General features: G+C 39.3%; 1 protein-coding gene across 1 annotated transcript in view; it reads right to left on the bottom strand.

Annotated features, from left to right (window-relative positions):
• Positions 1 to 13261, bottom strand: part of kif15 (kinesin family member 15) — a 42696-nt gene that overhangs the window by 20919 nt on the left and 8516 nt on the right. Inside the window, exons 14-26 of the mRNA XM_084094949.1 lie at positions 9098 to 9284; positions 8253 to 8394; positions 8006 to 8147; positions 7745 to 7927; positions 6272 to 6400; positions 6087 to 6192; positions 5677 to 5842; positions 3712 to 3862; positions 1845 to 1930; positions 1478 to 1556; positions 1282 to 1368; positions 284 to 388; positions 81 to 203 (exon numbers count right to left, since the gene is read on the bottom strand). Of these exons, the coding sequence (XP_083951075.1) occupies positions 81 to 203; positions 284 to 388; positions 1282 to 1368; positions 1478 to 1556; positions 1845 to 1930; positions 3712 to 3862; positions 5677 to 5842; positions 6087 to 6192; positions 6272 to 6400; positions 7745 to 7927; positions 8006 to 8147; positions 8253 to 8394; positions 9098 to 9284 (1686 nt within the window). The remainder of the gene's footprint in view (positions 1 to 80; positions 204 to 283; positions 389 to 1281; positions 1369 to 1477; positions 1557 to 1844; positions 1931 to 3711; positions 3863 to 5676; positions 5843 to 6086; positions 6193 to 6271; positions 6401 to 7744; positions 7928 to 8005; positions 8148 to 8252; positions 8395 to 9097; positions 9285 to 13261) is intronic.

The following is a 13261-nucleotide window of genomic DNA, read 5'->3' as shown; positions in this document are numbered from 1 at the left end:
GACAAAGTATTAAAACTTAACCCAGTTACACACACCCCAACACTGTCAGAAGCAAAACGTAAACCCTGTTACACACATACCTCTACACGGTCAGAAGCAAGGCGCCTCTCTGAAGCTTCTCGCAGCTCCTGTAGTTCGTTCTGCATTTGTGTGATGTTCTCTTTCATCTGCTCTTTCTCAGTACAAACAGTGCTGTACTTCCCCTGCAGGTACAACACTTAATATATCAATACAACTTACCTAAAGCATTATGAGCATGTAGGGTATGGATAGGGCAACTCACACTGATGTCAGCGATCTCTCCTCGCAGCAAACACACAGTCTGATCTCTCTCAGCCACCTCACTCCGAAGCTCTCTGGTCTCCTGCATAAACTCCAGCACCACATCCTGCACACAAACACACACATAGTGAAACCCCAGTCATAACATAGCAGAGGAAAAACTAAAACCTATTGTTATTCAGTCCGTCTTAGTCTTGTTTTTCATTAAAACATAGGTTACAATAAGAATTATAGATAAAATGTTATCTTGACTTGTTTTCAAAAAAGATCTTAAATACATATAAACACATTTAATTGCAGTTTTACATGTATAATTAGATTAACCTCAATATAAACATCAATATCAGAAACCTATAAGATCATACACAGTAAACAACTAATTGCACGAATCATGATATTTTCAGTATTCAACCTAATGACAGCAATCATAAGTTGCTTGTTTATGGTTTACCATGAACACACTTTAAAGTCACATTTGAAATCAAAATTGACAATTCTTATTTTTAATGGAATATTGCAGTATTTTTTATAAATTATTTATCCGTGTAAATCAGTTAATGTAGTACATGTCCCACCCTACATTTTTTTCTTTTTTGAGAACCCGTTTCACTTGGATGTCTGTCACAATAGAGAAGAAAAGACTACTGCAACTTGAGTTTCATGCTGACTTTAAGATCAGTTTTTCCAGCTGTTTTCAGGGTGTAAATATGATTATTTTACTGAAACCTTAAGTGTGTTTTGTCTTGTTCCATTAATGTTAATTTCTACATATACCACATTCCACATTTGCATTGACATTAAACATGTTAAATGTTAACATTAAGTTATAACCATTAACATTTCATATAGCAGTAAATACATTTTATGCCGTTTTATTAGTTTTTTATTGATACCCAATGTATAAACTAAGGTTATACAACCTAACCTTTTTTTTTAATAGACATTTTTACAGTGAGTGAAAGATTCCTGCTTTTTGTGATCAGTGTATTGCATTCTCACTTTGTCCTGTTCTATCTTCTGCTTGAGGCTGTTGATAGTCATGTTGGCTGAACACACACTCTGCTGTAGAGCACTGATCTCATCACACTGCACAGACACATCAGAACCAAACAGACATGTAGAGGTCATGTAATACAGCATCAGAACATCATCATACAAATTACAAAAGACTAAAATTGTTAACGGACACACATACCTGTTGTTGATTTTTGTTTGTCAGGTCAGTGATGTGTTTCTTCAGTGAGGAATTCTCTTCTACAGACTGCACAAGCTCTCTGAAAAACACTCAACATCAAAACTTCTATAGGTGCACATAATGCAAATTATAAGTGCATTCATTTCTCTCTGGCTCTCTCCACACACACACGCCCCAAAAGTATTTAGACACTTATGCACACAAGAAAAGATGGAGAAAAAATACAACAACAAAACTATAACTATATAGAGTTGTATCAAAAAGTCCATCATTTACACACTTACTCTATAATATCTAATACCAAAATCAGATACATCAAATAATAAGGCGGGGTTTTGACAGACGTTTTCATGTCTCTTTCACTCACTTGGACACACTCTCTTGGTGTGCGGTCAGCTGGGATCTCACACTGTTGTTCTGCTCTTTCTCCTCCTGAAGAGTATGCTGCAACTCCTACAAACAAAACCATACTATACGGTCAATGCTTTGATAATAGCTATGCCTTCAACCACACAATAAAAAAATGAAATATAGACATTGACCTAAAAATCATTCAACCAAGCATGTTTGAACCACTAGTAAACCTGTATAATAAACATGAACAGTAGGGTATAGGTGAACAGAACAGTATATTACACACACTTGTAATAGTTCACCCTGAATTATCCTGGGTTAGACTGCTTCACACTGGTCATAATTTATTCTGGGTTAAATACTGGGTATTCATAAGACATTTCACACTGTAATTAGCTAATTGATTAGTTACATTTATATAGGGCTTTTCTGGGTACTCAAATTGCTTTACATATGAAGGGGGGGGGGGGGGGGGGGGGGTATCTCCTCAACCACCACCAATGTGCAGCACCACCTGGATGATGATGCGACGGCAGCCAGACTGCACCAGAACGGCCACAACTAGGGGTGGAGCAGTTCATGAAAAAAAATCCGAACCGTTCAATTCACTTGTCACGGTTCGAGACACGTGTGTATTGTTCGGGTCCAGCCACGCGCAGCATAACGTGTTTTTTTTATTTATTTTTTTATAATTTGGCACAGAGGCGATTGAGTAACAGTGACAAGAAAGCCTATTCTTTAAATTTGACAATAAGTGTTTTTGTTCTCAGCTACAATTTGTTTAAGGCCAACAGTTGTAAACTTTTTTTTGACAAATAAATGAAAAGCCTGATGAAATTAACAACATCTCCCCTCTTGCTGTATCAGAATCTCACAGATTTAATTTATGATTGTCTTAATTTAATTTATGGTATTGCTAAAGTGTTAAAAAAAAAAAAATTAAAAAAAAATAATGTATACCATATCTAACCAAAAACCGTGACCACAAGCCGTGATACAAACTGAACCGAGGATTTTGTGAACCATTCCACCCCTACCCACAACACACCGGCTTATTGGTGGAGAGGAGACAGGGTGATGAAGCCAATCAGTATATATGGGGATGATTAGGAGGCTAATGAGCAAATTTGGCCGAATGCCAGGGTTACACCCCTACACCTTTTCTGAAGGACATCCTGGGATTTTTAATGACCACAGAGTGACAGTCAGGGCCTCGGTTTAAAGTCTCATGCAAAGGACAGTGCTTGTTTCAGTATAGTGTCCCCGTCACTATACTGGGCCATTAAGATCCACACAGACCAGAGTGAGCGCCCCCTGCTGGCCTCACCAGCAGCAACCTAGTTTTCCCAGGAGTCTCCCATCCAAGTACTGAGACCAGACTCAACGCTGCTTAGCTTCAGTGGGCTACAGTGTGATAGCTGCTGTACACTGTACATAAAGGCTCTAGCGCTACACATCTTCATTTTATATATTTCTGAATATATCAAGTTTTACCTGAATGGACTTTTTCAGATTATAAAAAGTAAGAATACATTTACATTACAATAGATTACAACTCCAGTAGATGTATTTTCTGTCACCATTTGAAATTTTTTCCCCTCAAACACTGAAACTACTTTTTATTCAACAAGCAGTGACTTTGTGACTGTCTAAAGTATGCGAATATGAGGAATGCAATTGGGTGTCTGTTAGGCTTAGCCTTAACATTCTAACACTGCACCAGTTTGGCACCACATTGTGGAGTTAAAAGTGCAAAAGCGGCTCTAGGACAGGGTTTCATAAAAGCTGTGTATAGAACGGCAATATCCCATGGTTAGGCACAGTGTGAAAAGCCCTTAAGTGAAAACTAAAACTGTGTGAGTATGTGAATGAATACTGACATTAATCTTGATTTGCATTTCTGAACACTCTCGGCGCTTGAGCTCCATCTGCTGTGTGTGCTGATCCAACTCAAACTGAAACTCAGCCTGCAGTGTGTCATACGTGTCCTGAAGAACACGCTGTTTTTCCAACACCTGCTCCCACTCCAACCTGAGACAGACAAACAGATTATATTGAGCATCATTGTAATCTAAGACAGACAAGTTATACTGGGTATAAATGTTTTCTGAGACAGAGAGACAGGTTACAAAATGTTAGAAAAAAATAAAAATCAATCTGAACACCCCAGTAATCAAACCTCTGATCTACACAGCATGTTCCCTTTCGAACGGTCAGTCGTATTGCGTAGCTATACGCTATGGGGAAAACTCCTTTTACTCCAAATACTGAAGCCTTTTTGTAGAATAACGCAGTGCTACTGCACAGCCATAATAGTGCAGATGCTACTCGCAAGCTTATTGGCTGGTCAGTGGTAACTACACGAACCTATGGCAGTTCATATTGGAACAGGTGGTTACCTTTCTTCAGTCCAAAAGGAATTTAAATGGACTCCGATAACATTGAGGTATGCCACCCTCTGCCCCGGAGAAATGACAGCGACAAACCAGCTATCATCATGAGATTGATCAACCGAAAGCACAGAGCGGCATAACTGTGTGAACCAATCGGTGCACAGCTCGCCGAGCTGAGCGCAGACTCCACCAGAATTGGCGGGGCATCTGCCTTAAAGACGCTCGTTTCACCATAGATTCAGATTTAGCTCCTTCAGCGACCATCTATGGACCTCGCAGAACAACTCTACTTGAAGCCTTCACCTTCTTCGCAGAGAAAGCAGAGCCAGCAGACTGCACCAGTCCCTGCACTCTCCGGCAGGCGCCTAAGAGACGCAAATTTCTAAAAGAGCAAGCGACGTTGATGCAAATGTTGCGCCACAGCTGTGGCATATGCAGAGCCCCTCTGCATGCAGAGGACAAACACAGTGAGTGAAAAAACGGAGGAGTCAGAGGGCTGAGCATTTGGAAGTTAGTGAGCTCTCGCCAGCTCAAACATCGACGACGCTGAGGAGAAGAGTTATGAGAAACTATTAAAAAGATCTTCATTTGTGTTACGAAGATGAACAAATGTCTTAGGAGATTGGAACGACACGAGGGCAAGTAATCAATTACAGAATTTTCATTTTTAGGTGAACTAACCCATTAATATTAATGTAATCTTAACGGCAATTAATATTTTATCTTAAAAATAAAATAAAAAAGTAAATCTGTCTGCAATCTTGAATTGTCACCAAATAAGGTGAAAATCAACTACAAATGAAACACTTATGAGAAGGGCACTGAGCACTACCGCAAAAACTTTGTTTTTAATAGAATGCCAAATAAAAATAAATAGTTTTTATTATATTTTAATTTATAATAATATGCTCACTATTTTTTGCCCCTCATACAGAATACATGAGACTTTTAACACATGAAAATGTAAAGCTGCTTTTCTTTTACGGTCTGTGACCTAATTTGAGATAGACAGGTTACACTGGGTATCATTCAAAACCTCAGAGATAGACAGGCAGAGTACAATTATAATCTGAAGGAGATTAATTCAACTCTCAGAGAGACAGTTTGTATAGAGTATGTTTTAGTTTAATTTACACTACCAGTCAAAAGTTAGAAACCTTTTGATATGAAGGCTTCAGCTTAAAATAAAATGTATTAAACTAACACTGGCTGCTTTGGAGAAGTAGCTTTGTTTATTAATGCCGTTTTGTTTATTAACCGATAGTATTTTTTAGTTAGTATTTGACAAGTTATTATTTTATTTTTTTTAAGGCTACTTTTGATTTGGTTCATTTACTGCATAATTCCTTGATTTCAATTATATATACAATTTTTAGGACAATAGTAAATAAGGTGGAGGTGTGTTCAAACTTGTGGCTGGCAGTGTATTTGATGTGAACGGTGTGTTTGTACTTGACGGTGTCCAGCTGCAGCTGTGTGCTGATCAGGCTGTTGGACAGTTGTGTCGTCTCTCTCTCGTGTTCTGCTCTCTGCTGCTGCAGTTCTGTCCGCGTGGTCTCCAGCTCTTTATCAGAGGACTGAAGGACAACACGCAGATCTCGCACCTCCACCCGAAGCACTGCAGAGAGGTCACAGCAATCACAGACTGATTCACAATTTTGTACACTTGGTTCATTTTAGGAGCCTAAAAGAAGTTGACACACTCACAGAATCCATCATACTGGCTACTAATTCAACATATTACTCACTTACTGAGCTGCAAGTTCCAAGTCATTATTTCTTCAAGGTGGGTCCCAGCTTTTAAAAAAAGTTTGGGAACCCATGTGACAAGGAGTTAAGCATCTGAACCACTCAAGACTCACCATCCATCTCTCTCTTATCATCTTCCAGCTGCTGTTCAAGGGTACTGATTTTCTCCTGCAGATGATCCTCTTTTTCCAGTAGGGAGTGTCGCTCAGCACTGAACAACTACGGTTAGAGAGCATCATCAAACCCATTTGCACAGGAAACAGAACACCAGAAAAACTGAACACTATTACAAACACACCTCCTCTGTGCGACTGGACTTCTCAGTGGCTTTGGTGACCTGTTCTTCCAGCTTGCTGATTTGCTGAAGCAGTTTCCTGTTCTTGGCTTCCTCCTCGTCTAACTGGCCCTGAACACCAAGAGCATGTTCCTAAAACCAAACCAATAAGAAAGTTTAAATAGATTCCCACAATCTACAGTAAATTGTAATATTAATTTCAGTAATCAAATCATATGATCAACATTTTATGCAATATTATGATTTTTTTTTCTAGAACATGCACTGATGATTTCCATACTGTAAGAATGCAAAAATAACTCTTGTACAGTAATTTGATGGTAATCTGTAGGGCTGCCCCCTAATAGTCGACTAAACGCTAGTCGATGAGAAGAGGCTTAGTCAACCAAAACATTATTAGTTTGTTAGTCGCAGAAAAAACAACTGAACAGGAGGTGGCGAAGTCCGTGAGGGACAGATCGTTAACGGCGGGTCCTTGTGGTAATAGCAGTATGTCGGGGAAAGAATCCAAACGTTCGCCTATCATCCATCGACCTCAAATATGCCTTATCGTTTGAAACATGTAAGTAGCAACTTTACATGGCCGCTCGCTCTAACGTTAACCTAGATAAATGTGCGCAATTATTAGGTGCATATCCAAGTGTTTGCACGGAGTGAGGAAGCTAAAGTATTAGCACGATTTACTGCATGACATGGAGGCCTTTTACTTTTTCCATACTATGGAAGTCAATGGGGTCCATCAACTGTTTGGTAACCAATATTCTTCAAAAGCTTCTTTTGTGTTCAGCAGAATAAATACATTCATACAGGTCTGGAACAACTTGAGGGTGAGTAAATGATGACAGAATAACATTTCTGGGGTGAACTATACCTTTAAATTAATATAATCGTGATTAGTCGACTAATGGCTTAAATGAATGACTAAGTCGACTAGAGACATCTTCAGTCGGGGGCAGTCCTAGTATGCTGCTTTGAAACTGCAAAACAACCCTTAAAGGGGCTATATGCTTTTTTCTGAAATTTAAACTCGCGACTGACACCTGTGGCCAAAAAACGGAACTGCTCTTCCTTTCTGCTCGCTCTCGTACGTGCACACTTCACAAGTCATCCGCTGCAAAGAAGTCAACATTATGTTTACAGAGGTAAGAACAGTCAAATACATATATTGTTTGAGAAACTAAGTTTGTTTGCTGACTAGCGGTGGTGGCAGAGTGATCTGAAACGTTTAACATGAACGCGCTTGACGTCACATCCGCAGACAGCGCGCGAAAAATCCGACCCGACAGAAAATAGGAAAAATAGGATACAGGCTTATAGGTGCACCCACTGTGAGCTGACAAGGTGTCAGTATGCTCATCAGGAGATGTTTGAGTCATACATGGTCAAATAAAAAGGCTATTGTTACGTTTATTTTGGGGAAATAGTTGCATATAGCCCCTTTAAAACAGATTAAAAAGTAAGGTTCTTTGTGAGCACCTGCATTTGCTTGAGCTCTTCAGTGAGCGCTTCACAGGCTAGCTCGTTCATCTCAGGGGGCGGCGGTTCACTCTGGATATCATCAACGTCCATATCCTCGGCCTGTCCATTCAGATGCTCTGGGCTAGACAACGGCACCAGTCGATTTCGCAAGTTATAGCCTTTTGTGGGCGTAGTCAAGATCTGAGGAGCAGCAGCAGCCATTATAAGACATTTCAATTTGAAATCATTTTAAAACAGACCAACTTAAAGTCTCCCTACCTTAATGGTCTCAGCATGAATCTTGTTGAGTTGAGACACTTCCTGTTTGCTGTAGGCTTTAGTGGCCTCGAGGATATTCTCAAGGTGTTTGTTGGACTTCTCCAGATAGCGTTTCTCAGATTCCAGCTCAGCTACCTGTTTTCTGAAGAGTATAATGTTGACACACTGGTCAGAATGATCAAATTTTCAGCCACCAAGGACTCTGCAAGTATTTGGGAAGAGACACATGAATGTGACATGAACATACTTGTTGACCTCCTTAAATTCCTCAAAGGCTTGAATTGTTGCTGTGACCTCTGACTGTTTCTGCAGCAGCTGAACCTTCATTCTTTCCATGGAAACTGATGACAGCGTCTCCATGGTGACAGGGGTGGAGTAGATGGGAGGAGCTAATAATCAAGGCAGTAACAGTAGTCTAAGTGATCTCCTTGTGCTTCACATTTAAAGAGCTTTGCAAAAGTCAACTTTTGTGTTGTTGACTGTAAAGCTATTAATTGAAATTTTTAATTGTAATTAATCTCTTTTTTTGTAGTGTGAAAGGTACCTTTGTTTGTTAAAAATATACAAAAATTATATAATGAGTACATCATAACTAGGGTGTGTGTTAGAAATCAGGAATGGTGAGAGAACATTGTGCTTGGTACATTTTTCGTCTTCAAACCAAACTTGGGTCTTCAGCCGACAGAGTTTAAATCTCATCTGGCTAGTGCACTTCCCATAATGTTTACGCATTAGGTCTGAATGTGGAGAGTCGGCGTCTTTTGTGACCATTTGAATGCGTTCAACCACATGATCGTTTACACTACTAAAGCAATCTGGTCGAATGCGTTTTCAACTACCTCTGGAAGTGGTCGAAAGTAGGCAAGCTCAAAATGTTTTAGACCCTGTTTACACCTGTATTTAGCATCGTCCACCGATCGACCAAAATGCATCTTAATCCCAGCTGTGAAGAGGGCCAGAGAGAAGTAGCTTCAGCTACAATGTTCTTAATGTTTAATTAAATCATGCGTGTTTAACTTTGACAACCCTACTTTATACATATCTGCCTAACGACTGTGGCAAACAGTTAAAACGGAGGTTTGAGTTCTTCACCTCCTGTGGTTTCCTCTGGTCTCTGAGCTTCCAGCAGCTCTAGGAAGTTTTTCTCCAGCGCAGTTAACGACTGAACCTTGGTCTCAACGGCAGATCTGACAGAATCCAGAGCGCGCAGGGCTCGATTCTCCTCACGCAGGGCGCAGTTCTCCGCTGCATACCGCATCATCCGTGGGTGGTGTTCCACCTGACAAAAAGAAAAATATTTTTTAGAAAGTGTTTGCATAGTTGTATAACTACAACTAGAAATGACTAGAGAAGGACTACACGCCTGCGCACATATATTCAAAGCGCATACCTTTGGACTGAGCACGTAATGTGCATCTGTGCGACGTCTGCGTTTTCACGGGTTTGCGCAGAGAGAACGGATAATCGTTTGCACCTTCGAAACTATTTCAGGGAGTGCGTTCTCGAGACACCAGGCACTGTTTTGTGCGGATGGGCGGCCGGAGCGCGTTAAGGGTTTTCCTGTTAGAACTGTGTTGTGTTCGCGGCCCCTAAGTTTTTAACGAATGATCTTCGCAACGGAAGTGAATCAATCAATCAAAACTAACTTTAGCTGGACAATAACTTTATCCTAGAGCTGTTGTAAAGCCTAAACAATCTGTTACAGTAATTTCCTATTATCTCTGTAAAGCTGCTTTGAAAAATTGTAAAAAGCGCTATATAAATGAAGGTGACTTGACTTGACTAGGAATATATTAGCAGGTCAACACCAAAACTGAAAGGCATTAAAGGTGTTAAACACCAGTTCATTCAATGAATTACAGATTGAACATAGTAGCTGAAACCATTAATTTACAATTCAATTCACACTACATGTGTACCTGTGCGCTTTGATTCCATGTGCTCCTGAGTCCAACCGAACTGTGCTCTGGCCCAACTCTTCCAAGCGGGCCAGGGACGGTTAAGCAAACCGTGACTGGGCACAGTACGGTGTGATCCCACTAGTAAAACGAACCAGACTTAGAGTGTACTCAATGTAGGCGTTCTGAACCATGCCCGAGCACGTTTGAACCATAGACTGTAAAAAATATGGACAAAGCGTCTGTGACGTCACCCATAGACTTTCTGAAGAACGGGTTTGAAGCCGTTTATGGGGGGTATGGGCGGCGCCATCTTGGAAAATCCTAACCCCGCCCACCTTCTGACGCAGCGCGCGTCACTCAGCTCGCTCTGCTACTCTGGTTATCTCGGTGTATATTTTAGGCAACGAAATATGTTATAAAACACCATACTAACTCTTTTCGTTTTCATTTAAAGAAATCTTAAACATTATAGCCACACAAATGTGGTTCAGGCAATGCGTATTGATTATATTCACTGCACAAATAGTTGCCTATTTATAAAAAAAACAAAATATAAAACACAAACCTGCCTCTTTTCGTTTTAAATATAATATAAAAAAAGTAAACATTTTAATATGGTCCAGGCAATATGTGCATTTGTACTAAACAACAGATGTTGCAGTAAACAACATTACAGATCATCTTCGTTGTATTAAAATTTAAAATGACAAAACTCAACCCAGTCTCTTTTTGTTAAATTTCACTTTTAACAATATTAGCCATTATAAAAGTAAAAGGTAAAGTTACAAGAAGCTATACAAATAAAGCAAACAATTCAGTCAAACATACAAATTCAGCGCTCTAGTCTAACCATACAACGGTAAAGTTAAATAGCTTATAAAGTTATGAAACTTCCCCTCAGCCAAAACGATTGGCCAGGGAACAAATTATAGATTCACGAAACCAAAAATCGCCCGTTAGATATACACAAGACGAATTATATCTCATGTTTAACCACTACAGAGACGCCAGAGACAGCGGCAAACCTCAGAACGACTAGCCGAGGAAAGGCTGTTCCAGGCGGGGTAACGTTACATGAACGCCGAGCGCCCGGTCATCACGGGATCTCACAACTGGATACAATTTTCATAAATCTTTATAAATAAACCACAGATTTGAGCTTTAAACAACTACATTCTCGCCTGAAAAACTCTTAAAACTACATTTCATGATACAGAAACAGTAGTATTATATGTCAACAACTGTATTAAAAAAATGGCGCTTCTTATGTTGTCATTCTCTGTGGTGCTGCCTTGTCAGCTGTCAATCAAAGTTAACCATGCCCTTATTGTCATACATTTATATTATATATACGATCTAAACTAACGAGTTAGAAAAAAATTCACAGCCCTCATGGTTGTCAGGCATTCGGAACCTATCGAAAAATACAATAAAAGTCCATGGGACCAACCTGTAAAAACATGAATTTATGCTGTGAAAACGGACATTTTATCATGGGGGCTATGGACATTTGCTCCCTTTTGGGACCTTCCTCTAGCGGATTTTCGATGTATTGCAGTTTTTCGCACTTCCGGGTAGGCTTCATTTTTCAGATCAGAATGTTGCCGCTTGGTTTGAACCCCAAAGTCAGCTCTTTCCCCCCAAAATGCCCCAGTGAATAACAAAGAATAAAGAAACAAAAAGGAGTATGTCTATCTGCAATGGCTCCAGACATGCAACTAAAACATTATTTCATACTGACTGGAACATTTTGTTGAGAGTAAAGTAAAAAATCAAAAAAAAAAAAAAAAAAAAAAAAAAACACTAAAAAAACATTGGTGGGCAGACATAAGTGTCTCCATACTAGAAGGCAAGGCAAGTTTATTTATATAGCGCATTTCATACACAATGGCAATCCAAAGTGCTTAACATAGAAGAAATTAAAATAATAAAAAGAAATAAGAATAATTAAAACAGTTTAGAAAAATAAAATAAAATACAGTACAGTACAGTACAAACAGTCGGACGAACAGTGGCAATCATTAAATGCTCAATTAGTAAATGCATAGCTAAACAGAAGTGTTTTGAGTCTAGATTTGAATGTGACTACAGTAGGAGCACATCTGATCTCCTCTGGAAGCTGGTTCCAGCTGCGGCTGGCATAATAGCTAAAAGCGGATTCGCCATGCTTAGAGTGAACCCTTGGTATTTCTAGCTGATGTGATCCTAATGATCTGAGTGATCTGTTGGGTTTATATGAGTGAGCATATCTGCAATGTATTTAAGTCCTAGGCCAGGGGTCGTCAAGTAACTTTGGCTGCGGGCCAATATTTTTTTTAGCCAGTAGATGGCAGGCCAGCTACACAGAGTAGGCCTATGGATACAAATTAAATACTCTTATATAGGCCTATAATCACAGAATATGATGGGTCCGTCACCGTCCGTGGACCATCGGAACCATCCGTTCAATCGTTTTTTCAAATTAAAACCAAAAATAAAAAGATGAAAAACGACTTGTTTTTCCATTATTTATTTCCTGAACTAAAATGAAAAAACGAATAACGACGGGTTTTCTGATTGTGCTCAGATCAAAAATACAAAAAATGAATTACTGGATTAGACAAATTTTAATTTTGATTTTTAATTTTTAATTTAACACCTTAGGCATATATCAAGGAAATAATTTTAAACAGATCAAGTACTATTGTGGTAACAGATTACAGCCATTTTAAAGGAGAAGTTCACTTTCAAAAAAACTTTTGCTGATAATTTACTCACCCCCATGTCATCCAAGATGTCCATGTCTTTCTTTCTTCAGTCGCAAAGAAATTAAGGTTTTTGATGAAAACATTCCAGGATTTCCCCCCATGTAATGGATTCTATTGGGACCCAAACGGTAGAAGGTCCAAATGACAGTTTAAGTGCAGCTTCAAAGGGCTTTAAACGATACCAGACGATGAATAAGGGTCTTATCTAGCGAAACGATCGGTCATTTCCAAAATAAATAAAAAAGTTTAAGTTTTATAAGCACAAACGCTCGCCTTGCTCTGTTCTGTGATGCGCGTTGAAGACGTCACGTAATACGCAATTACGTTGAAAAGGTCACACTTGACGTGTTTACAAATGTGCGGAAGGAGGACCATATACACATTTTCAAATGTATTTGTGTCAGTTTATCGTTTAAAATGCCCATTTCGTGTGCGTATCCTGGGTGTTTTAATATTAAAAAGCCAAAAAGAACATTTTCTTCAGGACAGAAATTTTTCAAGCGTGACCTTTTCAACGTAATTGCGTATTACGTGACGTCACGAACGCGCATCACAGAACAGAGCAAGGCGAACATTTGTGCTTATAAAACTTAAACTTTTTTATTTAT

The sequence above is a fragment of the Abramis brama genome (assembly GCF_963993115.1).
Source record: "Abramis brama genome assembly, chromosome: 20".
Classification (NCBI taxonomy): domain Eukaryota; kingdom Metazoa; phylum Chordata; class Actinopteri; order Cypriniformes; family Leuciscidae; genus Abramis; species Abramis brama.
Note: the sequence above shows the minus strand (reverse complement) of the source record. Positions and strands in the feature narration are given on the sequence as shown.